Genomic DNA, 27,654 nt, shown 5'->3' on the forward strand with positions numbered 1-27,654 from the left:
TAAAATGCTAAACAGTAAGCAAAATAAGTAATATTATTCTCATCACATCTCATTTCAACTGCACAGAGCAAGACGACAAGTACAATATGTCGGGATGATTTCAGTTTGTAGTTCTGAAAGCTAGGGTCGGCGACACTGGGAGGCCAGGACCAATTTCCACCCGTCAGGGACTGCTTGCCCCCCTCCGTTGGCAAACAGATGAGAATTTCGTCGGCAAAAGTCTTTATTGCTTCGGAACGTAGGTGTGGCGAATTTGGTATTAACGAATATAATAATTTAAAACCCATCTTAGAATTACTGTATTATAAACAATCGAAATATCCGAGGATTGATTTAAATTGGCAGAATAACAATGCTCAACAAATAGCGGACAAGTTTAATGGTGAATACATTTTTTGACAATTCTCCGTGAGTCGATTAAGAAATTAATGCAAAGTTAAGTCTACCGATTGTCTAACATAAGTTAGAACTGTCATATATTCAACCAATAGTCAGGGCCTGACTAAGGCAGGGGCATACGGGGCAGTTGCCCCGGGCCCCCACACAGAAGCGCTCCCCAAATCGAATAAAAAGTTTATTTTACGTTTCCTTCTTTAATGAACGTCCTTCACTACTGAAGCAGAGGGAGGGCCAAAAAGAAGTTTTTGCCTCGGGCCCCAAGTATACTTAGTCGGCCCTTGCCAATAGTTTGCTCAACATTTGGCATAATAAACTACGAGGTGAAAAACGTGACATTTTGCCGACTTTACTTTGTCGGCCGACTAAGAAATCGAAGCGGTGGATGTTAAAATGAGAGGTAAACAGTCATGTAATTTAACTGGCGGATATTCAGACTATAATTTGCATCACATTCAGCAGAAAAGCCTAACTAAAAGACGAAACGGCAAGTGAATAAAATATCACGTTTGCATTTTTTTTTTTTTTTTACTAAGTATTCAATGCGACTGAATCAATGCAGGCTGGAAAAAAAAAAAAAGAAAAAGAAAGAAAGAAATTCAAGACAAGGGCATGTCTCTGCATATCAATTTATAGAAAAATCCATTGTGCTTAAAGAATGGCTTATTAATATATATATACATCAAAAATTATATACGACATGATAATAGAATATAATATAAGGAAAAAACTCAGCAAATTATTTCTGCTATTCCGTCATGTGATTATGATAAAGACCATTCTTTTCGTTTTGCTTTAGCCGCTTTGCTGATATGGTGGTAGATTGATTTAATTGTTGATTTAATAAATCATTTCTCATGTACAAATTCTTTTTTATGCAGAAAATGCAATAAAAAAGCGTGCATATGATCTTCTAAAATTTTCATAGCAATTTTAGATTTTTATGCACTTGTGCACTTTATTTTAAACTGTAAAATTTTTTGTCGTCTATTGGCAAAATCAAATGGAAACGATCTTCTGACTTTGAGTTTAGTGTAAACAAAAACGGAAAGAAATTGGAATTTTGGACGATTTTATAAGTTATTAAAATATTGGATAGATTCGCTTCAAAAATATTTGTATTTTGCATTGATTTTTTAAGTTATGTAAGACTGACTTTCTAAATAACTGTCTAATTAAATTTTGGTATTAAAATGAATCAAGGTAGAATAACCTTTGTTATTTTACTTCTTCAAGAAAAATTTTGTATACATAACTTGTTATTTTGAATTATACTTCTTATTTCGTTATATATTATGCAATATGTGTAATAAAATGTAAATTTAAAAAGTAAGCATTTAGTTATGTTGAAACGATTTCGAATTGTGAAAATATTCTAATTAAATTTATTTTACATTATTGAACTTTTTAAAAATTTGGTTTTTAATGTATTAAAAACTAAAATATTACCTTTCGTATCATATACAATTTTTTTTATTTGAAATTTTTTCTCCTTTGAGCCTAATTTATTAAAAATTTAATGGCGCAAATTGTATTTCTGCGATTTTTCCTTATTTCTATAAGACTTTATTGATTTCTTTTATATGTAATTGTTTTGTAGCTTTAATTTCATTCAGAAATAAAGTTGCATTTATTATTTTATGCTGCTTAAAGATAAGAACCGTTTTAAATATTTTGCTTTACAGAATCATATTTTAATGCACATTAAAAAAAAATCCAATTATTTCTTCTATTGAAAAAGAAATTAAACAAACCTTATATTTGGAATCTTCTAAACCTAATTTTGATGCACTCTTGTTCATTATAATGCATAATTCTACTTTCATTTTATCTTACTTTTTTATAAAGTATTGTATAAATTATTATTAATTATATATATATTTATATTTTATTATAATTAGAGGTTATGACTGTTGGTTGTTTAATTTCTGGTTTGTAATTACTTTGTAATATAATGCTAATTTTGTTCTTTATCTTTTATCATGGAGAGTTTTTATCATTTTAAATTCCATAATTTAATTCGAAGCTTATACTATGGGTTCTATTGTTGAAAGGAATTACAAAATATATTTGATCACAAATGTAATATGATTTTTATTTTTTTAAATCTATAGAAATATGTGAAATTTGAAGCTGTCATGATTAAAATATTTGTTTTTTCAAAACTATATGATACATTTGATTACGGAGCAGCTTTTTTAAATATATTATTAAATTTGAATCTCAATTGTACTTCTTGGTTTCTTACATTTTTTTTGTACATCTGTTGCAAAAAAAAAAAAAAAAAAAAAAGACCTTATTCCGATTTATTACAAACAATTTTCATTTCTTTTGTGTTAAAATAAAACAAACCTGTAAGGCTTGAAGTATATGAATTTCAATTAGATCAAAAATATTTATAAATTCTGAAGAATTCTCTTTCAAGAAGGATATAGAAATAATTATGTTTAAAGAAATGTCTTATATTACTTGTTCATTGTTTAACTTCAATTTTTAAATTAGATTTTGTTTGTTGTTGAATGCTATTTTGTTATAATTTAAGATTTTGCAATAATTTATTTAGTTAAAATTAAATAACTTTTATTTTAAAGATATCAAGATAATTTTTAGCTTGACATAATTATATTTTTTACCTTTCATCTAATCATGGTATAAAATGTTGAGGTTCGTCAGCAGTAATTCATTGTGTTTTAACATGATAAGAGATTCTTATAATAAATCAGCCAAAGTTATAAAAATATGCTTATTAAATATATATATATATATATATTAAATCTAAAAATTAAATATTTTAAAAAATGAATCTATGTAATAGTTATAATAGTAAATTTTTTAAAAACTATTTAAGTGTTAGTGTGCTCATAGTTAATTAAAAATGAAAAGCATTAATTTTCATATCTGTAAATATTTTATTGGTGATCAGAGCTGATATTCTTTATTGATAATTAAGTGTATGCATTTTACACTTTTTTTTCCTAATATTTAAAATTTAAATATTAGGGATACAGTTTTGCATAATTGCTGGTATGACTTCATGCGTTGTAGGAAAAATATAGTAAAAGCAGAATGTAAAATATGATTTGATGTAAAAATAACTGTAGAAAGAACTGAAACTGTTTGTTGCTGAAAATGATATAAATTTACATAGAATTATAACATTACAAAGAATGCAGATTATATACAATTTGATGATGCACTTTAATAAAGTATATGCCCACCTTTCAGTGCAATACAACTTCCCATTTATATAAATATACTTTAAATAGTGGAGTCGAATAATTTTGAAAGAACTTTTTTAGTCCTTAACTGTACAAATAAAGAAATATTTATTTTTTAGAAGATATGGATTATTACTAAGTTCTTGTCCTAAAGCATCCTATACATTTTATGTATGACTTGGATTGAATGAACTTGTGGTCAAATAATATGATAAATATTCAATATGCTGTAAAGTGTTAGTGCAATGACAAAATTCATTAACATCTCTGAAAAGAAAGTTTGTATGGGCCACATGAGGGATATACTAAGTATGACTTGGTAAAAGACTGACAATATATATAATGACTTATATGACCACATACAACTATCATAATTTCTGCTTTGTGTACGTGTTTTATTATGTGGCCTTTAACCATGATATTGCAAACCATATTCATACCTTTTCATGGTTATTATTATTTTTTTTTTTGGATGATATAATCTATACCAACTTAGCAAATGATTGAAACACTTTGAGGAGGACTTTGGCTTAGTTATCCTTTATTGATTGGTATTATAAATGTGATCACTGCAAACAATTAATTTATATATATAAAAGGTCTTCTGGATCTTGTCCAGATTGTTATAGATCTTTTATTGCAGTTTTCTTTGTTATCCAAGTTCCAACAGCAGCATCGAACTAACATGTCCTTTTACCAACTGTGTTTAACTAATTTGTGTTCCTGTTAACACATACACTGTCACTGGCGAATCAGCATGGTGATACCTCGTTTGCTAGCAACGCTCTGGGACGACGATTGACTATGATAAATTATATACTATATTTTGTAATTCAGCTTGTGAGGATGGATACATCAATTTTACTGGCTGTGAATGTGTTAAAAATGTTCATGAGACATTTTATCATGAGAATAAACTGCTAGATTGTAATTACTACATTGTTCACTTATTTGCAACATTTTTCAAATCTTGAATACAATATTGGTTGTCACTTACCAATGGACAACATTTAATTCTTGTTAATGCCTTCCCGCTCTCCACATTAGTTTAATTCTGTGATTATTACGCAACATTTATTTACATAAGCATGACATTCCTTCAGCCTATTCAAATACTGCAATAGATATTCTCTATTTGTACCATTTCTTTGATTCACATAGTAACATGCTTTCAAATGAATTCCTTTAAGCTGCTATATTCTGTTTTATAGTTGGTATTGTTTATTAAAACATCTGTATTTAGGTTTTAGAATATGGCAGTTATTTATTAGAGAAGTGCATATGTATGATTTTTTTTAATGCTAAATTAGTATCAAAGTTTAAGAAACATCAAAGATAGTGAAGTTCAGTAAAATTCAAGATAAGTATCAGATTATTATGTTTCCTAGTTGTAAAAATTTTAATTGAAAAAAAAATAATTACGAAGATTTTACTTTTGTTTTATTTTCTTTTATTTTTCAACAGATCAATAATTTTAGTTTGTATTAATTTTACTCATATTGTTTTTATCACTAAAGAAATATTTTATATTTCTTTTATGTATAATTCTTTTAGATTGGAATCAGAATATCTACTTAAGTTTTCTCCCTATGTACATGTTGAGCAAACATTCCAGTAATTTATCTTCCTGCATATAAGGAAGGAAATTAGAAAATTGATAATTGAGTGACTGAGATATTCAGTTTTTTATAAAAAGATCATTTTATTCAAATATGAGCTCTCAGGTTAAAAATATATTTATGTAGGAAATATGTTAGTTGAGGGTCTAGTTAGTTTATAGTTGTTTTTACACATTTTTCTTTTTTAGGAAATGTTGCATTTGTTACTTTGGCAACTGATGACTTTTATAGCACAGGTGCTTTAGTTTTGGCCCATTCTTTAAAAGAAGTAAATACTAAAGCTAAATTGGTAGTTTTAGTTACTGCAGGAGTTTCTGCTAGAGTTCGGTAAGCTTCTTTTGCAGATTTTTCTTACATTTTTTTTTTTGCTTTATTAAAATTACTTTCAGTTATATGATCAAGATCCAAACATTGTTGTGGAGATTCTCATTCAACATACTTTGTATAGTAAATATGTGTAATTGCTATACAAAATTTCCCAATTAATTCTGAACTAAGTTTCTTATAATGCAATATTGAATTAAAAAAAATCAAGATTATTGTGTGTTTTTTCCTAATGGTAAACAAATAAGTTATATTGCAAAATATACTTTTGAAGTTCATTCCCTAAATCATCTTTAATATAACTGCCTATATGTTATTATTTAATGAAAAATATCCTCATTTCAAAGTTGCCCCCCCCCCAAGGAGATTTGTAGGAATTAAAAAATATAAACATAGTAAACTTTTAAAGAAATTTGTTTTTAAAAAATATATAAATACCTATGTAATATGCAGATTTTGTTTTTTCAATGCTCAAAAAAATGTGTGATTCTAGACAAAGGGGAAAAAAAAAAAAAAAGAAAGGAGAAGAGGTTAAAATTTTATTTATTTTTAAACAATTTAATACTTTTTTTAAACTATTCATTCTGCTGAAGCTATTTGAAAATAATGCTTACTTTTCTTCAAAAATTTTCAGAAATGATGTATCCATTTAAATGATTTATTAATTTTAGAAATGTTAAAAGAGATCAGAGATCTTTATTGTTAATCTTATAAAAATTGGCTTAATTTTTGGGTATTGAAAATTTTTGTTTCTTTCATTTTTATAATCACTTTTATGTTTTTGATGAAACCAAAAAGTCATAATTTGTTTTAGAATAGAAGTAGCTATGCAGAATCAGAAATAAATATTGAAATTAAAAAAACATTAAAAATTAATTAAAACAATTTTTTTCAATAAAAACTATATTTTAAAATATTATATAATGTGTTATTATAATCTATACATTATCATAAAGGTATGGAGATTTATGCTTAACCGTACTTAATTTTTGCTGCAGTTTCTCATTAAACACCCTGTTTAAACTATCTTTCTCAGCATCTATTTCTAACTCAAAATTATGACATTTATCACCAAAGGCCATTATTCAGTTTTAAGAAATGATATAACTAGCAAATCTTTGTATGCATTCATTGTGCTTATCTCTTAAACACACTTCTCTAACCTCTGCTGTTCAGAAGATTTGGGATTTTATTTTAAAATGTTCAGATATTTTTTATTTATTTTTATGTGCATCTCTTGTTTATTTAAAAAATATTTTATGAAAATTTATTATTTCATTTGCCATTTATTGTCGTATATGATTTTGACCATTGTACCAAAAGAGGAAAATCTTATGGTGTTGTAGCATATGTACCATTTCTAATAAAAAGGTTTTCATATTCATAAAATGAGTTTCCTAAAAAATGAATAAAATAATTTTTTTAATCAGTAACATTTTAATGTAGCTTTGTAGGATTATGTGATGTTATGCTGATTAATGAAATATTCTCAACCAATTCTTAGTTCGAAAGATTTTCAGAATAATATTTGATATTTGTGTATTAACCGCATGTTATTGATGAATTTTTTGCTGGTTTTGAATTTCTGGCATAGTTGATGGAATAATATAAATTATTTGGTAATTAATCTCTGATTGCAATAAACATGACATCTCTAGTGATTAATCACTGACATGGGACTAATACACAGATATTTATTTGGATTATTTTAACATTTGCATATTTATGTGTACTATTCATCATTTTTTTATAATATTAAGCTATTACTTATTTTTACTAAAATTTTTTTCACTTTAATTACTTATTAAAAATATTTTCTAGGGATAAACTAAGTAAAGTCTTTGATTTAGTTGAAGAAGTTAGTAGATTGGATAGTAATGATGATGAAAATTTGGCAATTCTGCAACGCCCAGAATTAGGAGTGACTTTAACTAAACTTCACTGCTGGAAACTTACCCAGTTTTCAAAATGTGTCTTTCTTGATGCTGATACCTTGGTAAATATATCTACTTCACAATTTGGATGCCAATAAAATATTCTTCATTGTATTTTTTATTTAAAATTATAATTAATCGTAAATGACAATGAAATTCAATTTTCTATTAGATTTTCATTTTGTGTGGCTTTTAACATTTCCAAAAATAAAAATTTTTCATTTTAATTATGAGTCACAACATTATCTATTCGCATTCATTTAACTTTTCATTAACATTGTATATGGAACTTTCCGAGAGTTAAAAATAATTGTAATATACCATAGTTTTACTTTTTTTTGTTGTTGTTGTACCTTTTTAGATAACTCTCATTTAAATTATTGTGATATTTGATGTAAATTAAATTCCGATAAGCTCCACCTCGATTTCAATGTAAAACTTATTGCATTCCAGAAATAATTTATCTGAGGTTGATTGTTTTATCATAAGTAACATATTTCATTTTCTATATTGAGTATTTAAATAGAAATTGATGCAAATGAAAATTTGTTAATTATATTATTGAAAATATTGACAAAATTTTGTTTAAATTTAAAAAAATTATTATATTACTAATTTTTGATATTTGATTTAAGATTTATTAGCAATGAAAAGAGATTTATCTCTATTTATGTTAAAGGAATTATTTTATTTTGATATGAAGTAGAATAGAGGAACTTCAATTATAATTGAGTATGTTTGTAGGTGTATGTTAAGTGTTGATGACCAACTTTTACATAAGCATAGAGAATAAACATTTATATTCATATAAATCTTGTTAATTTTTGCATTTCATTTGGTAAAATTAATTTGGGTACTATATTCATAGTGCAACAGCAGCTGTATTACATGCAAATGATGCAACTAGTGATTTCTTTCCAACTTCATTTGCATAACTGTAATTGTAGCAAACTTATATTTTTCAATAAAATGTTTGACAACTACCACTTTATTTAAAAAGTAAAATTTCACACCATACTTTATATTTGGAGATAGGTTCCATCATAAAAAGTGTTTAATTTCCTTAATTTATTTTCATTTTAAGGCTGTTAGGCAATTTTTACCCGTTTTTTCCATAAGTTCCAAAATTGCAGACAAATAGCTATTGCATCTTAATATAATTGCATAAACCAAAATAGACATTAAAAAAAAGTGAATACTTCTCAGTTGTTAAAGAATACCAAATAATTATTTTTATTTAAAAAAAAAATAAACACACACAATGTATATAAACTGAAGTATTAAAAATTATTGCCTACACCATTAAGATTCTATTCTCATTACAAATTTGGCATGCTAATCTAATTTTTTTAGATGGTAATGTTACTTGAAAAGAAGGGTTAATGCTGTAAAATCTTCATTTTGTTTGATAAAATAAATCAATTTTTCTGAAGAAGAATTGTATTTATTTTATTAAAATTTTTCAGTAACTTAATTCAGCAAAAGAAGTATTTTGCTATAAAGCCTGTGAACAAAAACATTATTTGTTGTGTTGTTCTTGGGCTTTTATATCTGTATCTGTTATGTAATTTATTATTTGAATAACTCAGTTTTTTAAAAATAAATTTTGTAGATTTTTTTTAAACAGTTTTAAAAAGTTAGTTTTAGTTGAAAGAGTTAATAATAATTTGCATGTCATTCTTGCTTTATGATTTATTAACCCTTCGACTATCCGGCTACATATACATCCCTCTAATCTTTTAAAATCAGCTTAAATAGTTTTAAGTAAAAGTTTTTGTGGTGGGTATTTGGCCATCATGTCCTAGCCATGGGGATTTAAAAACATTTGAAAAAAAATGAATAGATATGTCTAATAAAGAAACTATTAACTTCATTTTCTCAGCTATTGGAGAGAAAAAGATTTTTTAAAAATTGGTAGTTAAAGGGTTAAATATAGCTATTTTTTGTGATTTTCTATCCTTTATTCACATTATGATGTATATTATAAAAAACACAGTATGAATATTTCAAACAAATGTACAAACTAATATTTTGTGTAATATTTAAAGATTGTTAATTAAAGATAAAAAGTTATTTATAAAGTAAATTATGAAATGCAGAACTTTTTTTGTAATATTCTTTCACATCAAGCTCCTGTGTTTAAAAATGAATTTTAAAACTTTTATCTTTAAATCAGTGATAGTATACTTTGAAAATTAAAACAATGCACAATATGTAGCAAATTTCTTTGTGAATTATTTAATGTAGGCATAAGATTATTGTATTTAGTATGATTACACATATTTTAGTGATTAATATTCTTCCAGAAAAGTGGCATTTTGAAGTAGTTTGTGTTTAGTAATGAATGTTCTGAGGCTGAAGAAAAAGTCATTGTGAATATTTATTTACTTGTCAATCACTTCGCTTTTTCAGGTTGTAAAGAACTGTGATGAATTATTTGAAAAACCAGAGCTGTCAGCCGTGCCAGATGTTGGTTGGCCAGACTGCTTCAACTCTGGTGTGTTTGTCTTCCAACCATCAGTTGAAACTTTTCAAAAATTAAAAAAGATGGCTGCTGAAGAAGGAAGCTTTGATGGTATAATTATTATTATTTTTTTAAAGATTACTACTGTGGAATTTGTTTCTTATACTTTATTTTTTAAAGCTGTTTTAAAAACCTTAAACATTTTTATTTAAAGGAGTAATTAATTCAGTTTTAAACTTCTGCCATCCTTGAGTTTCATATAAAATTGTAATAAAAAATGATAGAATTTCCAAAATAACCTGTTTTTAGAACTGTTGTTAAATAATAGGCATGCTCAAATGTTATATTTTAACAGTTCAGCTCAAGAAGACTGGAGCTAGAAATTTTTAATAATAGTTAAAAGTTTTTTTTTTTTTCTGCATAAAAAAAATCCTTTTTTTGTTCTTTAATTTGAAGCTCTTATACTAATTAGAAAGGGTTTTTTTTTTTTTTTTGCACAAAATAAAAGAATTTACAATTTTTCTATGTCAATGTCCTCCAAATTTTTTCCTCATTTTTATTATATTGTCATATATTTTACTTTATATTAGATATTACCCATCTTTGTTGATCAGCTCTTTTACCTGTATTATTGGCTATCTTGTCAGTTCGATTATCAGTAAGAAAAATTAACTATTTAAAATTTCTATTTTATTACTTGGTCATATTAAAAAATATTTTTTAATTGAAATTCGAAATTCATGCAAAAATGATTTACCAACTTTTAAACATGTTTCAAAATAAGATCATTTAATATTAATTATTTTCAGTTAAATATCAGTGCATAGACAAATTAAAGAAATAAGCAAACAAAAAAAAAATTTAATTTCTGAAAGTTTCAGAATGATTATTTGAATTTATAATATTCCTTGAGAAGCAAAGGGAAAAATATGTAAAGATGTGCATAAAATAATTTTTATTCCAAAAAATATTTATACGGAGGTGCAGATATTTATGAAGGATTATAAAACAATTAATTATTAAAAAAAAGATGCCAATTCGATTAAATGCAGAAATGAATAAAGGGTGATAAATAGAAGAAAAGATATAAACTTTTTATTACAAAAATCCGGATGAATGTTTTCAGATCTAGACTTATTGCTGATAAATTTAGCAGTACAAACAAAAAATTTTTTTAAAGAAACACCTTATAACAGAAAATTCAATTATGGACAAAAGATGTGGAGTATAAGGATGAAGTTAATTTTGCTGTAATTTTTAACTTTTATCCCCTGTCCTATGCATTTTGAAATAACCCATTTTTATTGCATGTATTAAGAAATAATTCTTATGGTCTAGCTATAAAATCAAAAAAGCATTAAGAAATGTTTAATTAGCGAAAAAAAAAAGTAAAATTTTACAGTTCAATTTATTAGAAGCTGTGTTCAAACTTCTACAACACCCAAGAATGAACTGCTGTTTTCCAAACCCATACTTATACCTTTGTTATTTCAAATCAAAATATCTTATTATCAATCCATATTAGTTGTTTCTACTTATAGTCTTCTAATTCTGATAATAATGATGAATCTTAAAATAATATTAATAATAATGACTTTTTATAGATAAGTTGCTGTTAAATGTCTCAGTATTTTTTAGTATTCCTTCTTTTTTATGCTTTGGTTTTCAGTTCATGAATAATATTATATTAGAAATGAGTTTTTAAAATTTTTTCTTGTTACTTTACTTAGGACTTTACAGGAATTAATGAATGAAAATTTTGGAATAAGACAAAGTATAATTAATAATGAATGAAAAATTAATTTTAAATTGTTTTTAATATAATTAAATTAAAAGACGTTTTTAATAATCAAAATGATTTTTTCAACAATTTTTACTTTCAAAATGTCTACATCTCTAGTGATCTGTATATCCTTATTTGGTTTTGTATCTCATAATGTATGAAGACCTAACTTAAAATAAAATGCATACTATCTCAAGAAATGCAACTTCTTAAAGAAAATTAGTATTTTTATTTCTATTTAAAAAATAAGAATATAATAATGAGGAATATTCACAGCACTTCTATAGAAAAACATAATAATATAGATTAGTAATTGCCCCCTCCCACACCACTTCCAATGTTCATTATTTTTGTTACTACATCAGAACCCGAATTCTGACCTTAAGTGTTTACAATTACAAAATATTTCCTGTATTACATTATAAGTCAGGATAGGTTAGGTTAAATACACTTGTAATTATTTCAAAAGATTTTACAATTTTTCAATGATTGCTTCAACACTATGTTAAAATTGTTTTATCATCTTGCTAAAAACAAAACAAGAAGGACAGGTTTATTTATTTATTTTAGTAATGCTAACAAATTGCTTTTGAAAACACCATACTATAAGAATAGTTTTTTATATTTGTGCTGTAAAGAGATATCTTGTAAAGAATTAAAAATTAATTCTTCATAAGTATATTTACTTCACCCTACAATCATTCTCTTGTTCCACATTTATTGTTTTGAATAAAAAATAAAATTTACTTTTATTTCCAATTTTATACATGTCAGAAAAAATATCTGAAAATGAATTTCAAACAAAAAATAATCAATTAAAATACCAAGAAAATTAATTTACAAACTATACATTAAAATATTAAAAATTAATTAAAAAAGGTCAAAGTGATGTAAATATGCACAGTAAAGTGCACAGTAAATATCACTGCACAGTGAATAAATAAATATTATATCTTGTTGTTGGTTACATCTATGAGATACCATTGATTAAACAAAACAATGTGCTTGATTCATTGGTACTTAAGTATACTATTCTTCAAAATTATTTTTATTTCTTAAATTGGTAACTTGTCTGATTGAATAAATTTAAATTTGTTGAACTGAATTTTGAAAGTAGATAAACTATTTCTGTGCATGATGCCAAAGTGCATGATGTCAAAACTGTGGGATCTCCTGAATATTTGTGCCAATGCAAGAAAATGTGCAAATAAATATGAAAAATTTGGTTTTGAGCTAAATTTTGAAAATGGAAAATGCTGACACAGACACTTGTAGCAATGATAATTTCTTTTTAATTAAAAACTTCTGAAAATAAGTAAGTGTTGTACTTGATTTTCATTCATAAAAAGTAATTATCAATTATATTGTTAAATTTCTTTTATATCTGACAAAAAAATTTATGTTTTATGTTTCTTCAAACTAAGATTTTTTTTTATATTTTCAGGGGGTGATCAAGGATTATTAAATGCATATTTTAGTGACTGGGCAACTGCAGATATCTCTCGACATTTATCATTTCTTTATAATATGAATATAAATATGAGTTATACTTATTTGCCTGCTTATAATAAGTAAGTATTTATTTTGAAATCTATTTTTTTATAATCTTATCTATTATTTATTGTTATATTTAATTTTGAATTCGAAATTAAAATTAGATTTTTTTTAAAAATATGGCCTCATATGTACTTTTATATATATATATATATATATATATATATATATATATATATATATATATATATATATATATATGCAATAATAGGAATTAATCTAATTTAAAAACTAATTGACTTCCTGTTTTTTAAATCTTAAATTTTTTTCTCATTTCTTGATCCAAATTCCTCTTTTTATTGAATTATTTCTAATATGCATTTAAAAAATTGATTAATTAAATTTCATTCTGTCAATGAAGAGATAAAAATTCCTTGCACCTACCGCATTCTTCACGAAGATACATGATTCCCTTCCATAAATCAACATGTGTCAAAGAAATCCCTATAAAAATCTCTCAGTAAAAGCACTGAGCAAAAACTTTTCATACTCTTTCACTTGTGCTCAGATGCCAAAGGACACATTCCACTAATAATCCTTGTATGTAAATGAACCCCACCCATGGAAAAATAAATTGAAGTTAAATTTGAAATTGCCTTCATGATGGCATGATATTTGAAAATACATTATATATATGTAATATGTATAATCTGGTGATCAGTTAGCTGGTCAGGATTAGTAGATGCTAAAATTTGAATTTTTTTTTTTTTTTTGTTCTTTTTTGCCATTTGGTTTTAATGGTGGTTTCCTTAGCAAGATGTTTTTCAAATTTCATATTTTGATAGAGATATAATTCATACTATTTTAAAAGCCTTATATCACTCTGTACATTATACTACAGATTTCCTTAATTTAAATATTTTATATCTTTAAATATCCAATTATATCACAGGGAAAAATTATTTAAAAAAGGGGTGCATTTTAAAATTTTTCACCATAGTTTGATTTGGGTGTTAAACCTTAATTGCATGTATAATGAAATTTCAACATTTTATGAAAAGAATGCCTTATTCTGAAACTTTGGAAAATAGCTTGAATCTTCATACCTTCAAAATCATGAATGGAAAAAAATAATTTGAGTTTCATTTCAGTAATAATATATATTATTGTGAAATATGTTAAAAATTTTTTTAGCATTCAACTAAAAAGTGAAAAAATAATATAGCAAAAAATAATGGTATTCTTGAAAATATTTTTTGAATTTTAAGACAATGGAAAATCATTTTTATGCTGTAATATTTTTGCAAACTATCAATGGAAAATGCCACTGTTTTTCATTTTTGATTAGTTAAAATTTAAAAAACTAATCCCTTCAAGGTATGCATTTTTACTCTCCAAAATATAATTTATATACTAATTTCAATAGCCTCTAGGTGAAATAGTCTTGCCTGTAGAATGCCAGCACATATAGAGTGACCTAAACATGTTCATCTTTATTATTAGTTGAGATATATAGTCAAGAATATTTATAAAATAAGATAGGCATGTTTGGTCTAGTTATACCAAACCAACAGTTAAATATGACAAAAGAAGAGAAAGCCAACTTGGGTAACCAAATTTAAAAATTCTCCCCCTTTGACTCTTGTATACATACATATTATTATGAATATATTGTAGTTTAGAAAATATTCATTTTGAACATTTTCTCTTTTATTAGTGTGATCCAAAATTAAAATAGATTTACAATTTTGGTAAAAAGATTTATAATATATTGTTCTTTATCTAAGTAGTTGCAATCACTTGCTATAATATTCACATTAACAAGGATAGAACATTACCCCTTGATATATTTTATCCATAATTTGAGACAAATCTAGCGATAAAACCATATGCAAATTCTTTTTCTGGGATAAACTAATTAAAAGCAATATTTCTGTTAGCAGTAATGATTCTTTTAAAATAGTAATTAACTGATTAATATCATAGATAAGAGATTTTTTTCTAAAAGAATGTAAAACAAAATACTCTGGCATTTTTGTATATGTGTGTATTTAAGTAATTCGAAAGTGCATAGCAAAATAAACAGATTTGCTTTGTTACTTGTTATATTGTATTTTGTTATTCATTAATGATTTTAAAGATGCAAATAATTTTCAAACTTCATTGAAGTTAGTCATGATAGCATGGTAGAAGACATCTCTTTTCTTTGAACTTCATTCTTGAAAAAATGGCATCAATATTTTGAGTTCTCTTTCTCATCTGTCATCATCTATTAGATAAGGATATTATAAATGTTGATGTATTAGAATAAACTGTTATTTTCTGCTGAAAATTTAATTATGTATTTTGACTTTTGTTTCCTTTTCAAATTGTTATCTATTGTTATTATATCAACTTTTGAATTCTGTTATATTCATTGATGTCCTACAAAAATTTTACCATTAGGACTTCAAATCATCAGTATTATTATTATTATTACAAATTTGATTGGACTATGAACAAAATAGTAAAAGTAAAAAAAAAAAAAAAAAAAAATCAACATAAGAATCAAAGCTATTAAATTAAGATTTAACTAAACTTTGAACTCAGAGAATTGTTTCTAAACTATATTAACTGACTTGAAATTAATTAATTGTTTGGTAAGGATATTGAAGTTATATCTATCTTGTTTATTAAGTAAATATTCTTTAAAAGAATGATCAATTCTCTCGAACAAATATTCTAATTCAAAATAATTCTAATTAACAGATATTCTCTAAAATTGTTGGATGATCTATGTATGGTTTCTTTTTTATTTGTAAAATTTTTATTTTAGATTTGGAAAAGATGTAAAGATAGTGCATTTTCTTGGTAACCAAAAGCCTTGGATGTTTCATTATAACAAAGATACTGGCAATGTCGATGCTCCTTCTGGAAATGCTCCTTTAGTAGACTTTCTTAAAATGTGGTGGAAAATATTTATTGAAAGAGTAGCAAGCAGTCCAAGTGGAGTAAGTCAACCTTTTTAATTATTATAATTTCTGAATCCTTATTGCTTATTATTCTACATCCTTATCCTTATTGCTACATCCTTATCCATATGAATTCAATACTTCAATTTTATAGAATGTACTCATCTTTTTTCAAATTTTCTTTCAAAGCAAATATATCATTCAGACTAATTGGAAGGCCAATATTTACTGAATGGTTTACAATTGGTGATTAACATGGTTGTGCTCTGCTTTCACTTATCAATCTTACAAGTTTCCAAATATATATAATTTATTTTACTATACAAACACAGCATTGAAATGCCACCTACCTTTTTTATATCCCACAATGTTAATCATATAGATATATTAAAGATATAAAATATTTTTGAATAGTGGTAGCATAAATGCTGCTCAGACTACGAAATATTATTTATTATCATTCAGTAAGTGAGGGATTGTTTTTCTTTAATAATTATTTTAGAGATTATTTATTGAATACTGGGAGTGCCTAGTGAAATTTCTGATATTCTATGAATCATTATCTTTCCACTAATAATGGTTCTTCAGTTCTAGCATCTGTTAATATAAAATTTCAAGTTTGCATATTTTTTTGGGGGGGGGGGAAAGAAGCAAATAAATGTTTTTTTTTTAATTCTTCTTTTTGATCAGACTAAACTAAATGAAGTTAGATGAAATGATGAATGAAGCCCAAATTAACATTTGATTTTTGTGTTCCCCTATATGGAATACCTAACTTGACTTTTTTTTTTAAGTCATTGAATTCAGTTATAAATGGGGGGAAAAATGAGTTTAGGATTCACTTTTAACTTTCTTTTTTTAAAATAATTGATGAAAATTTAAATAAATTAGTTCCATAATTTTCAGCTATAATGAGCTATATAAAAACCAAATTTTTCAAGGATTTTTGTTTTAAAAAAATACTTTTTCTAAGCTTTAAAAAAATTCTCCTTTGAAAAAGAATTTCAACTTTAAAAAAAATTTGTTTTCTATATTTTAAACTATTTATTCCATATAATTAAAAATTTCTTTTAAAGAAAAAGCATATGTATTATCTTTGAATAAAATTAGGTGTTCCATCAATTAAAATATTGTACAATTTGTGCTACACACTATGAGGGAGAGAGAACATTTTTGTTTTCATTTTCTGTTCTCTCTTTTTCTGGAAAACAAACTCAATTTAAAGAATAATATGGAGGTGATTTTTGTCTTCATTTTCTGTTCTCTCTTTTTCTGGAAAACAAACTCAATTTAAAGAATAATATGGAGGTGATTTTTGTCTTCATTTTCTGTTCTCTCTTTTTCTGGAAAACAAACTCAATTTAAAGAATAATATGGATGTGATTAGAATTCTTCGAAAGGATTGGCCATTACTTTTGGTCTTATGAGGGTTTATTATTGTTATTAATAGCTTTGTCATCTTTACATGGAACTATGCAGATTATTTTGCACTCCATTTTGAATTTCATTAATGATTGTTTCATATAATTATGTAATTATTTTTAATTATATATATTATAGCATATTTTTTATTTAAAATATAATTGTATCTAATTTTTTTAATAAATTAATTGCGTTAGAAATGCCACAGAGAGATACACTAAAACTTTCCAAAACATTAAAAATTCTTTAAAAAATGCCACCAAATAGCAAATCTGAGCATGCTTTCTTGTGTTGTACATACAGTTATGCTAAATCTGCTACACTGATATAAAGTGTATTTTATTTATTTTCTCACTTCACAACAATGCTTACTTTGGCGCACTATTCAGTAGTGCACTGTTCTAACTGATGGAATATCCACAGAATCGAAACAGTGAGGCAATCTTCATGAAATTTACCTTGTGTACTCTTTGAGGTTTAAGTAGGTTATCTGAAACACTTTTTTTGTTGTTGTTGTTGTTTGTTTGTGTTTAAAGGGCAATAAAGGGGTTTTTTTATTTATTTTTTTGCTTTGCAAATTAAATTTTTTCAAATACATATGTGTGTTCCTGCATATATATATATATATGTTTTATATTCTAAATTATTTGAAAGTATGTCAGATTTTAACTTGTAATGGTTTTCTTGGTTTTTGAAATTGGTTCACAATTATTATTTTGTTTTTGTAAATCTTCTTCATGTAGTTTTTGAACTTAAAGTGTCCTAGTAACACAAGCTTAGCTTTGAAATGAGAATTCCAAATTCTGAATAATATGATGTATGTATTTGGGCTTTTGTATAAATTGCATCTCAGATTTCTTAGAGTCGAACATTTCTATACTGCTGTGTGAAAAGTTTTTTAATGTTTGATTGGGGATACTAATTCAAAAAAATCATCTCATAGCAATTCAAATTTCTGAAGCCTTTTCCCATTGAGATGCTAATCTGACAAATCTTATCAGTAAACTTTTGTTACTAATCCTCCAAGTGGCTGAATTAGCTGTTTCAGTTTTCTATATTTGTTTTCATAACCAAATCATTTTTGTTAATTTCTTTATCTACTTAACATTTTATGGGCATAAGGATCTTGAAATTCCAAAATTTCAATTAAAAATTAAAATATCATTTTAACTGAATTAAAAATTATCGCTTAGACATTAGAAATTTAAGATATTTGATTAAAATAATTGATTGTTTGATGAGTTACAGTGCTTCAAATTAACAACTTTGAAGTTGTTTTTAAAAAATGATGTGAAGGTATTAAAAAATGGGGGGAAATTATCATTTTAACATATATTGGAATAAATATTGGAATCTTTTTATTGAGCGATGGGTTGTTTTAGTTTCAACTACCATATTTAAAGCCTGCATTTTTTAATACTGAAGTAATATATAATATGAATATATATATATATGAAGTAATAATATGAATATATGAAGTATAATATGAATATATATATATATATATATATGAAGTAATATATAAATTTCTTTCAATCTGTTCTTTATAGATTGTACTGATATTATAAAAGTAGAATTCTTAATGTGCTTACGAATTGATACAGATTTTGTTTCATTTAAATATTAAAATTTAGTTTTTCTCCTAAATTACTTATCTCTTAATTATCTATCTGTTATTTCTCTGCCCTATCTTATCTCCTTATAAGTGGTGACTTTATTTATTATCAGTGGAGGAAAGTAAAGTATCAGCCAACTTTATATATAATAAAAAGGGTTTCAAATGTTATCTTTGATTACTATAAAAGGCCATATTTCCTATTGGCTATTGGTTTATTTTGTTAAAAATAATTGCAAAATCTAAATGCTTAATCATATCTAAACTGCAATATCTATATGTTGCAAAAGAAATGTGCATGTGTTCTTGCATTTATATATGTTTTATATTCTGAATTATTTGAAATTATGTGGATGTAAGTTTTATATTCTGAATTACTACAAAATACTAGAAGATTATATCAATTCATGATATTGTATTTTTTTTGTTGTTATTTATTTAATTTTACTTCACATATGATATAAGTTGCTTCTTTTAGTTTGTAAATCACTAAAATTACATAATTATGCAGCTTGTATTCAAATTTCAGTTGATTGTTCTATCAAATGCCATAAACTAAACTTGATGCTAAAATGTGAATTTAGATGAAAATCATATTAAGTGTAGGTGTATTCACTTCAGCAATGCTTTTGGTCTTTTTCTATGATATTATTATTCAAAACTATTTCATGTAATTTGCCTTTTATTAATCTTTTTATTTTTATTTTTATTCCAAATTGTTTAAAAATTGTTTTTTTTTTCAAGTCAAGAAATGTATCTTATTGTAAATTGATTAAGCTAAATATATATATTATATTATCAGTCTGGTTTTCTTATAATAATCGATTAACTATGAAAACTATATCTTGTTCTGCCTACTTTCAATTGCAGTTTATGTGAATTTAATTTGTTTCTCTTGTTATATGCTTGTTTGCTTTTTTTTAATGCTTCAGGATGAGGTACAATGCCAAAATCAAACACAGCAACAAGTGAGTAATTATCTTTAAAAAATTGCATGTTTAATATGTTCTCCAGATAGTAATTTCTGCAAATTATTTCTCAGTATAGCAATACTGCTATGCTCTTTAATCAAATTTGTGATAATGAATTTTTTTTGTTTCATAATTATTATATAGAAGCTATTAAAACTTTTTTTAAAAAAATCAAAATTTGGAATTTGATTCTTTGCCTTCTTTTGCTGCTCAAGGGGTGGAAAAAAATCTACATGTATACATAGTCATTTGCTTCATTAATAGTAAAATAATTTTTTTTTTTCTGAAGAACTCCACATTTATATATAGTCTTTTGTGCTCTTTTAATAATTTGTCTTTAATTTACTCAAAAAGAAATGTATTCATTCATATATTAGTTTAAAATCCATTTTGTTAATTAATTTAGTAGCAGTTTTTGTAAAGGACTAAAGAAACATCTTGCACGTGTACATTCATTGTTTGTTTGATTGATAAAGGTGTAGATTTTTGAAGAATTATAAATTTATATGTAGTATTATTTTAATAGTATATCTTTAATTTTCTTGACATTTAATATTAAAAGAAGAAAAAAAAACTTTGTTGTTAAGTAGTAAGTTTTAGTCAGTCATTGATGACTAAAAGCAAACTAATTTTTTTTTTCTCCTTAAAATCATATTATTGTTAGGGATTGATTGGTAAAAAGAATATGACTCAAAGCTATTTGGGTTACTTTAAGACATTTGTTATTGTTGTTTGCCTCAATGATGAAAATTTTAATTTTGTCTAAATTAGTAGTAAATAAAACATATTATTTTATGTTGTTGAAATGATTTTTTAATAGTTATTTTGTGCAACTTCTTTTTAGAAATTGTTTATTAAGCAGTCAAAAATCTTACCATATTAATGCTACTAATTATTAAATTGATTATTTTTGTCTTTGTGACATGATTGTCTAAATTTGAGTCTACTCGGAAATTTTCTTTTTTCATACTGTTCAGTTAAATTATTTTCTGTTATCAGATTTCTGGAAAAAAAAAGTTTAGTATTAACATGTTGTTATATCTGATGAGAAGTTAGAGATTATAATAATGAAGTAAGACTCCTTAATTTATATATCCTTTTCTTGGGAAAATGTCCTTTAGTTTGTTTTATGGTAAAAGAAATTATGTATTTCATTTTATTGGTATAGATGCTGTTTTCTGAAATTACAGATCTTGTTCACTTCTCAGATTTTTTTTTATTCAAGTGTTTATGATTCATTGAAATTCGTCAAATTTTGAATGAAAGTATCCTTTTTCTTTTTTTCATAAATTTTTCAGTGTATTAATCCTTCAAATGTTGGAATGACATTGATGCTTGCACAATTAGAAATATTTTAATCCTGTGCTAGATTACTTTTTATTTATTTATTAGATTAAAATTTTGTTAGTGTATGCCAATGAATGTACAGTTGTAAAAGTTATTTTTGCAAATTAATTTCAAACTTATGTGCATATATTTCAAAAGTTAATGCATCATATACTGAAGCATTGTTATGAATTTGTGTTGCAGCAGCAAATTTAAATATTTTGTAGTCTTAAGGTATGGTCATTATGAAATCTCTTTTTAAGTAACTATTGAATTTAGTTTCACATTTAAGCATATTTCTTATTTAGTAAACACTAGCAGTACCCGCACAGCGTTGCCCGTAACATCTAAAAGGAAAAATTAGCTTTAGACTAACGTGAAGCCTTCACCCGATATGACATGGGAATGTCATGCGGGATCAAAAAGATATATAGAAATAATTAAAAATAACTACAAAACAATTTTTTTATTGCTCATATTCAGAAATATTTAACGCTAAGCTTTGATGCACAGTCATTTGGCACCTTGCGAGGTAGGCAATTTTTCGGTGGTGCTTTGTTTGGGGTTACATGGCCGCCATTTTTTTGTTACTGTATGCTACTGTATTTCGGTCTTTCCTGTTCATTTCCCTTGATTTTTTCCTGCTGCACATACTTCTGCTTACTTTCATTATTTTTGATTACATTTTTTTGCATGCATTTTATTTTACTACATTTATTGACTTTTTTTTTTTCTATATTTCCGTTAATTTGCTGCAGCGTTCCCTCTGAACCTTTAAATTGGAAATGTTATTGCTGCCGTTCGCGCCACATTCAGCCATTTCTCTAAAATTTGGAGATAAACGTTTTGGGTGGAAATGACTGTATATCAATGCTGTTCCATATTTAAACTGTTAAAATGGTTTAATTTTTCCCTTGTATACAACACATGCCTTTTGATTCATCTTTCCATTTTAAAGCTGGGCTAAGCTTTGATATGCAGTCATTTTACGCCTTGTGAGGTTGGCAGTTTTTTGATTTCACTTTTGCTACTGTTACCTATTGCTGTCGTTCACGTCACATTCGGCCATTTCACTAAAATTTGGCAATAAATTATTTTTTGGCGAAAATGACTGTATATCAAAGCTGTTCCTTACCTGAACAATATGGACAGATTATAAACATTTTTCCTATTCAAACTGAGACATCATTTCTGTAATCCACACATGGGACAAAATTCAGAGCGGTGTACTCCTTTTCAAATCAAATATTAGGAACGTTTGTTCTTTCACTTCTTCTCCTGTTTCTCAAATTTAAATATCTTTCTCTGTCAGCAGACAGGCGAGATTCATTCTGTCTCTGTAATTCAATTGCAGTGTGATTTAAAAAGAGACGGTATCTTCGCGCAGCAGAAGAACTCTCCTTTGAAGAAAGTGTGGAATTCTTTCTGTGATATTCGCTAACCTAATGTTTCTTTCCTCTACATTTTCATTATCACCCAACAAACGAAGCGTTTTGGCATTTAATGTGCTCCGGCCAAGGTTGAATTTCCTTCTTTTGGGGATAATGAGATTTGAATCGCTGTTTAAAATCAGACGTGAACAAAGAAATGTATCACATATGAATACCCCAGCTCTTGCTATTTGCACATTCGAAGTGTGAGATTTCTGCTCATACACGGATAAGTGCAATGCACAGATACTGCTGCTTCATGCATTCACGAATCGTAGTAGGAAAATAATTAAAATTGCAATTATAAAACTCCTTTTTTTATTTTGATATGACTTCAATATGCTAAAACATTCGCCAATAAATGCTTTATAAATTGGTACAAATATCTCCAAAATTAGTTAAGTCTCAAGTTTTTAGAGTTTCAACATACAGACGCTTTCAGGAGACTTCTTTTTATTCTATGTATAGATATTAATAATTTATTTTGCATTGTTTTTTCATTTTAATAGCATTATAGATATTAATAATTTTTTAATATTCTTTTTTCATTTTAATAGCATTGTAAAAATGCATTTATGTTTATTTATTAGGACTCATGAATGTATAGAATCAATGTTTGTTACATAATTATTTTTATGTAGAAGCTTGATTTATAAATAGTGTCGTAATTATGTGAATGTTATGAGACTGATAAGAATCTAATCAATTATCCTTGATGGAATGTTGTTACTCCAATGCTTTATAATGCATAATTTTTTCTATAAATTTTATTTATTTTGTAGTTAAAACTAAAAATATTTTTTTAAAAAATCAGTTTGCTAGCCCAGGTTCCTATCTAATCGAAGATAACTATTAATAGTGGAGATGCTACTATGGATAGTAGTGTATTTGGATGTATTTAATATTTTATTATAATGGAAGAAATATATTTAGAAAACATCTTAACATCTTTAGAACTTTACTTATTTATTTGCATTTTAAAAATAGTATTAAAACAAAATTAAATGTGAAAAAACTTGTATTTAGACAAGGTTTAGAGTGTGCTTTTAGTTAATTTTCCATTTCAGCATAAAGGTTAGGTGTTTCAGACTCTGTGTACATAAGAGCTATCATTTATTATAAGAGTATCATTATCATTAATATTACATAATAACTCTCATGGTTCTAAAGTCCTCACATTGATCTCACATGAAAGTTTAGGGAGTGGGGTATTGGTTTGAATGTTATCTTCATCATCTGATCATAATTCCTGATTTCAGAATCCATATTAATTATTCTTTGAGTAACTTTAAATTGAACATTTCTCTAATAAATTAATACAGATTTAGAGTATAAGATACAATACTAAAATACCATTTTATAAGTTCAGTAACAGGTACTTGACTTCAGTTTGCAGGAAAATGGAATACTTTATGAATTAAAATGTTTTACTTATCTTTTAGAAGCATTTTTGGGCTAAATCTTAAATTATGACAATATATATGTATTACTGCATTGTACAAAATTAAAAGGAGTCATATTTTATTGATATAATTACTTTAACTGATATTTTCTGTATATTTGAGGGTTTACTGCTTATATTTTGTTAATAAAAATATTTTGTTAATAAATATTACACTATAAAAAAAACTCATTATATTTTGTTTTAATTTTAGCAAAACATTGCTGAACAATTTGAAAAGTTAACAGTAGCTCCTAAAGATGCCAATGTTCATGCTCCATCGACCTATACTCAACAACTTATAAAGAAGCAAGACCGCTTATCAGAATGGGAACAAGGTAGAATAGATTACCTGGGTGAAGATTCCTATGAAAATATTGAGAAGAAATTGGATGAAACCATTAATGGGTCTAAAAAGTAATTAGTTTGTTTTTGAAGTAAAGATTCTTAAAGATATGCTGTCAAAATTTCATAGATGGTGCTGAATGAATAAGATTAATCTAACTTGAAGGAACTATTTTTTATGGTGTGCAATTTTTCAAATGGTGTATAAACATCTATATGGGATGCAGTGTCATAAATTAAATGGAGCTTTATTTGTAGTGTTGTTTAAGAAGACTTATTTCCTGAGTATTTTTCAACAAACTTGATGAAAATTCCAGTTGTTTTACTTGTTTGTTTTCTTTTATGCTCAAGTCATTAATATTAAGGTGATTTTTGTTGTCATTTTTTTTTTACTGTATTTTATAAGGTTTACAAATTGTTTCTTATTTATTATAAAATATGTGCTTTTTTTTCTCTGTCTTGTCTCTCTTGCTCTTAAATGTTTCTTGCGATTTACACTTTAACACATTGTTTTTACTACAGTACATATTTCACTTCATTTCTTTTTGATTGTGAATGCAAGAAAATTTTATTTAAAGACCTTTCAATGTTATATATTAAATTTCATATTCAATTTTTTTTTAACTAGTATTTCTTTTTTTATATATATATGTATTATTTTTTGAAGCTTAGCATTTTGTTATTCTTTTACATTTTGGCCCTCTCCCTTCATCTTAATTTCATCTGAATTCCTCTGTACCGTCCGCTGTTTGAACTATTTTTATATAGAATATTCTGTTGGATTTGCAATAAATAAATAATATATTATCAAAGTAAGTGTGAAAGGAATATAAAATTTTATGTATGATTATAGAAGAAATAATATACTATTTGCACAATTTTATTTTACAGATTTCTATTGATATTCTAGTATGTATTTGTAAATTTTGAATACTGTACTTTAGAATCTAATATCTTTAATTTATTTTGCTACTGCAAAATCCACTAAGCAGAAATTTGATGCGATGTATATAATTTAATATAATTGTCATATTGATGTCATTATGATAACGTCATAATTGTCATTGATGCGTATAATTGTCTTTTTTATATAGTGGGAGGGGGATATTTAGGTGACTTCTAAAGCCATTCAACTCATTTTATGGAATACACTTTGTTGTCTAAATAGAATTATTCTTGCTTTACAGAATTTTATGCTTCTTTTATTTTTGTAAAAAAAAAGCATAAAATTAATTTTGAGTATATTTTTTGACTATCAACATTCCAAATTATAATTTAATTTTAAAATGGCTTTTTATGATTTTCTGTAAGTGGTTTAAAATGTATTTTGACGGAACATTCCTTGAGAGATATTAAAATTCCAAAACTTTTATTGGTTATTCTTAAAACTAGCTGACAAATTTTATTTTTAAAAAAGTTCCAAATTTTTTGGTTTATATAATCATATAGTATTTTGTCCTTCCTTCCCTAGTATTAATATTTTTAAAATACTTATATCATGGTAGGTAGTTTCTTATTTTACATACTGGCTACCTCACCTGTATTTAAAGTTTTGTTGTTATCGTAAATACATGTGCCATTATGTTGTAATATTTATATATTAGAAAATATTTGTGATGTTGTTAACAAATTTTGTATAGAAAAGCAGGTTAAAAATATTCTCAGAGATTTTATATTAAGATATGAATGTTTTTTTGTAACTCATTTATATTTTATGGGGTTTGAAAAATAAATATTTACTTTATTAAAGATTATATAAGCACCTGAAAGTTTCCATTTTTATGATATATATATTTTTTTCATAAGTAGCAATAAATTAAATTTTGTTTTGTAAGCATTTCATACAAATGATTTCTTAGTAGCATGAATATCTAAGGTTTGTTTTGTTAAATTAATTGATATTATGAAGTTTTTCAAAAATATCAAAATTTCTTTTCATTTGTTATTTAGCCTATTAAATGTTTATTTATTTCTGTTATGCAGTATATTGTGAACACAATATCCTCCAAGTTGTATATGGTTAGATATGCCAAAATAATTTCTTGATGTATTTTTAAATGTTCTACACTTGCAAACTCATGTTTCCTCTTATTACGTGTGTCAATTATTCATTTTGTTACCCTCTGATAAATTTTGCTCAACTATATTGATGTTGTTTAGCATTTTAGCTTCTTTTTTTTTCTTCTTTTAAGTCTTTTTGCTGTTAGTAGTAGTTAAAAGTACCTTTAGTTATATATTAAGGATTATTGTGTCTGGAATTATTATTTTGTGATAAATGCAAATTATTTCTGCTGTTTCATGTTAAGAGTTTAGCTTCAGCCATAAAGAAAACTATACTTTTCGTTTAATAGAGGTATAAATGTATGCAATGTTAGTTAGAAAAAAATAAACTATTTTTCAATGTTATGAATTTTGATTTTCTTCATTCTCTTTTTATATTGTATTTAATTTTTTAAATCATTCAAAAAAAATTGTTCAATTTATATATATTTTTATATTAACTGAATGATAAGTATGTTGTTAAGCTGTCTTCTTATATGTTTCACAAAATATTAATCATATGTATAATGAAGTATTTGGACACCTATATATGGTTTTAAAGTACATATTTCTGTTTCTTAGTACAATTTCATGAAGAGAATTTTTTAATATTTACAATCTGTTTTTGCTACAATTATGCAAAATTTAAAAAAAAGCAACAATCCTAAAATTACTTGACAATTACACAGCAGAAGTGTGGGGAAATTTCAAACTTCTAAGAATTACTTAATTTTTGTAATTTAGCACTTTGAAATATTTTTGTAAATTTTCACTTAAAACATTTTCTATAACTTTTAAATATCTTGACATGAAATTCGCTAATTTCTGTTTAATTCCAATGTGTTTCAATAATACTCTATTTTTCAGTCAATTCTACTTTT

At 25.4% G+C, this 27,654-nt stretch overlaps 1 protein-coding gene across 2 annotated transcripts; it reads left to right on the top strand.

Annotated features, from left to right (window-relative positions):
* Nucleotides 1-1,409: 1,409 nt before the first annotated feature.
* On the top strand, nt 1,410-27,098 carry LOC129957221 (glycogenin-1-like). 2 transcript variants are annotated; one of them, XM_056069446.1, is made up of 8 exons: nt 1,410-1,599; nt 5,422-5,560; nt 7,379-7,553; nt 9,904-10,066; nt 13,183-13,309; nt 16,048-16,222; nt 20,153-20,188; nt 24,603-27,098. In XM_056069446.1, the coding sequence occupies exons 1-8, from the start codon at nt 1,590-1,592 to the stop codon at nt 24,807-24,809; spliced, it is 1,032 nt and encodes a 343-aa protein (XP_055925421.1). In that variant the 5' UTR covers nt 1,410-1,589; the 3' UTR covers nt 24,810-27,098. The 2 variants fall into 2 exon arrangements, with proteins under 2 accessions (XP_055925421.1, XP_055925422.1); XM_056069447.1 differs by lacking the exon at nt 20,153-20,188.
* The last annotated feature ends 556 nt before the right edge of the window (nt 27,099-27,654 follow it).

Source organism: Argiope bruennichi, chromosome 11 (genome assembly GCF_947563725.1).
Source record: "Argiope bruennichi chromosome 11, qqArgBrue1.1, whole genome shotgun sequence".
Taxonomy (NCBI): Eukaryota; Metazoa; Arthropoda; class Arachnida; order Araneae; family Araneidae; genus Argiope; species Argiope bruennichi.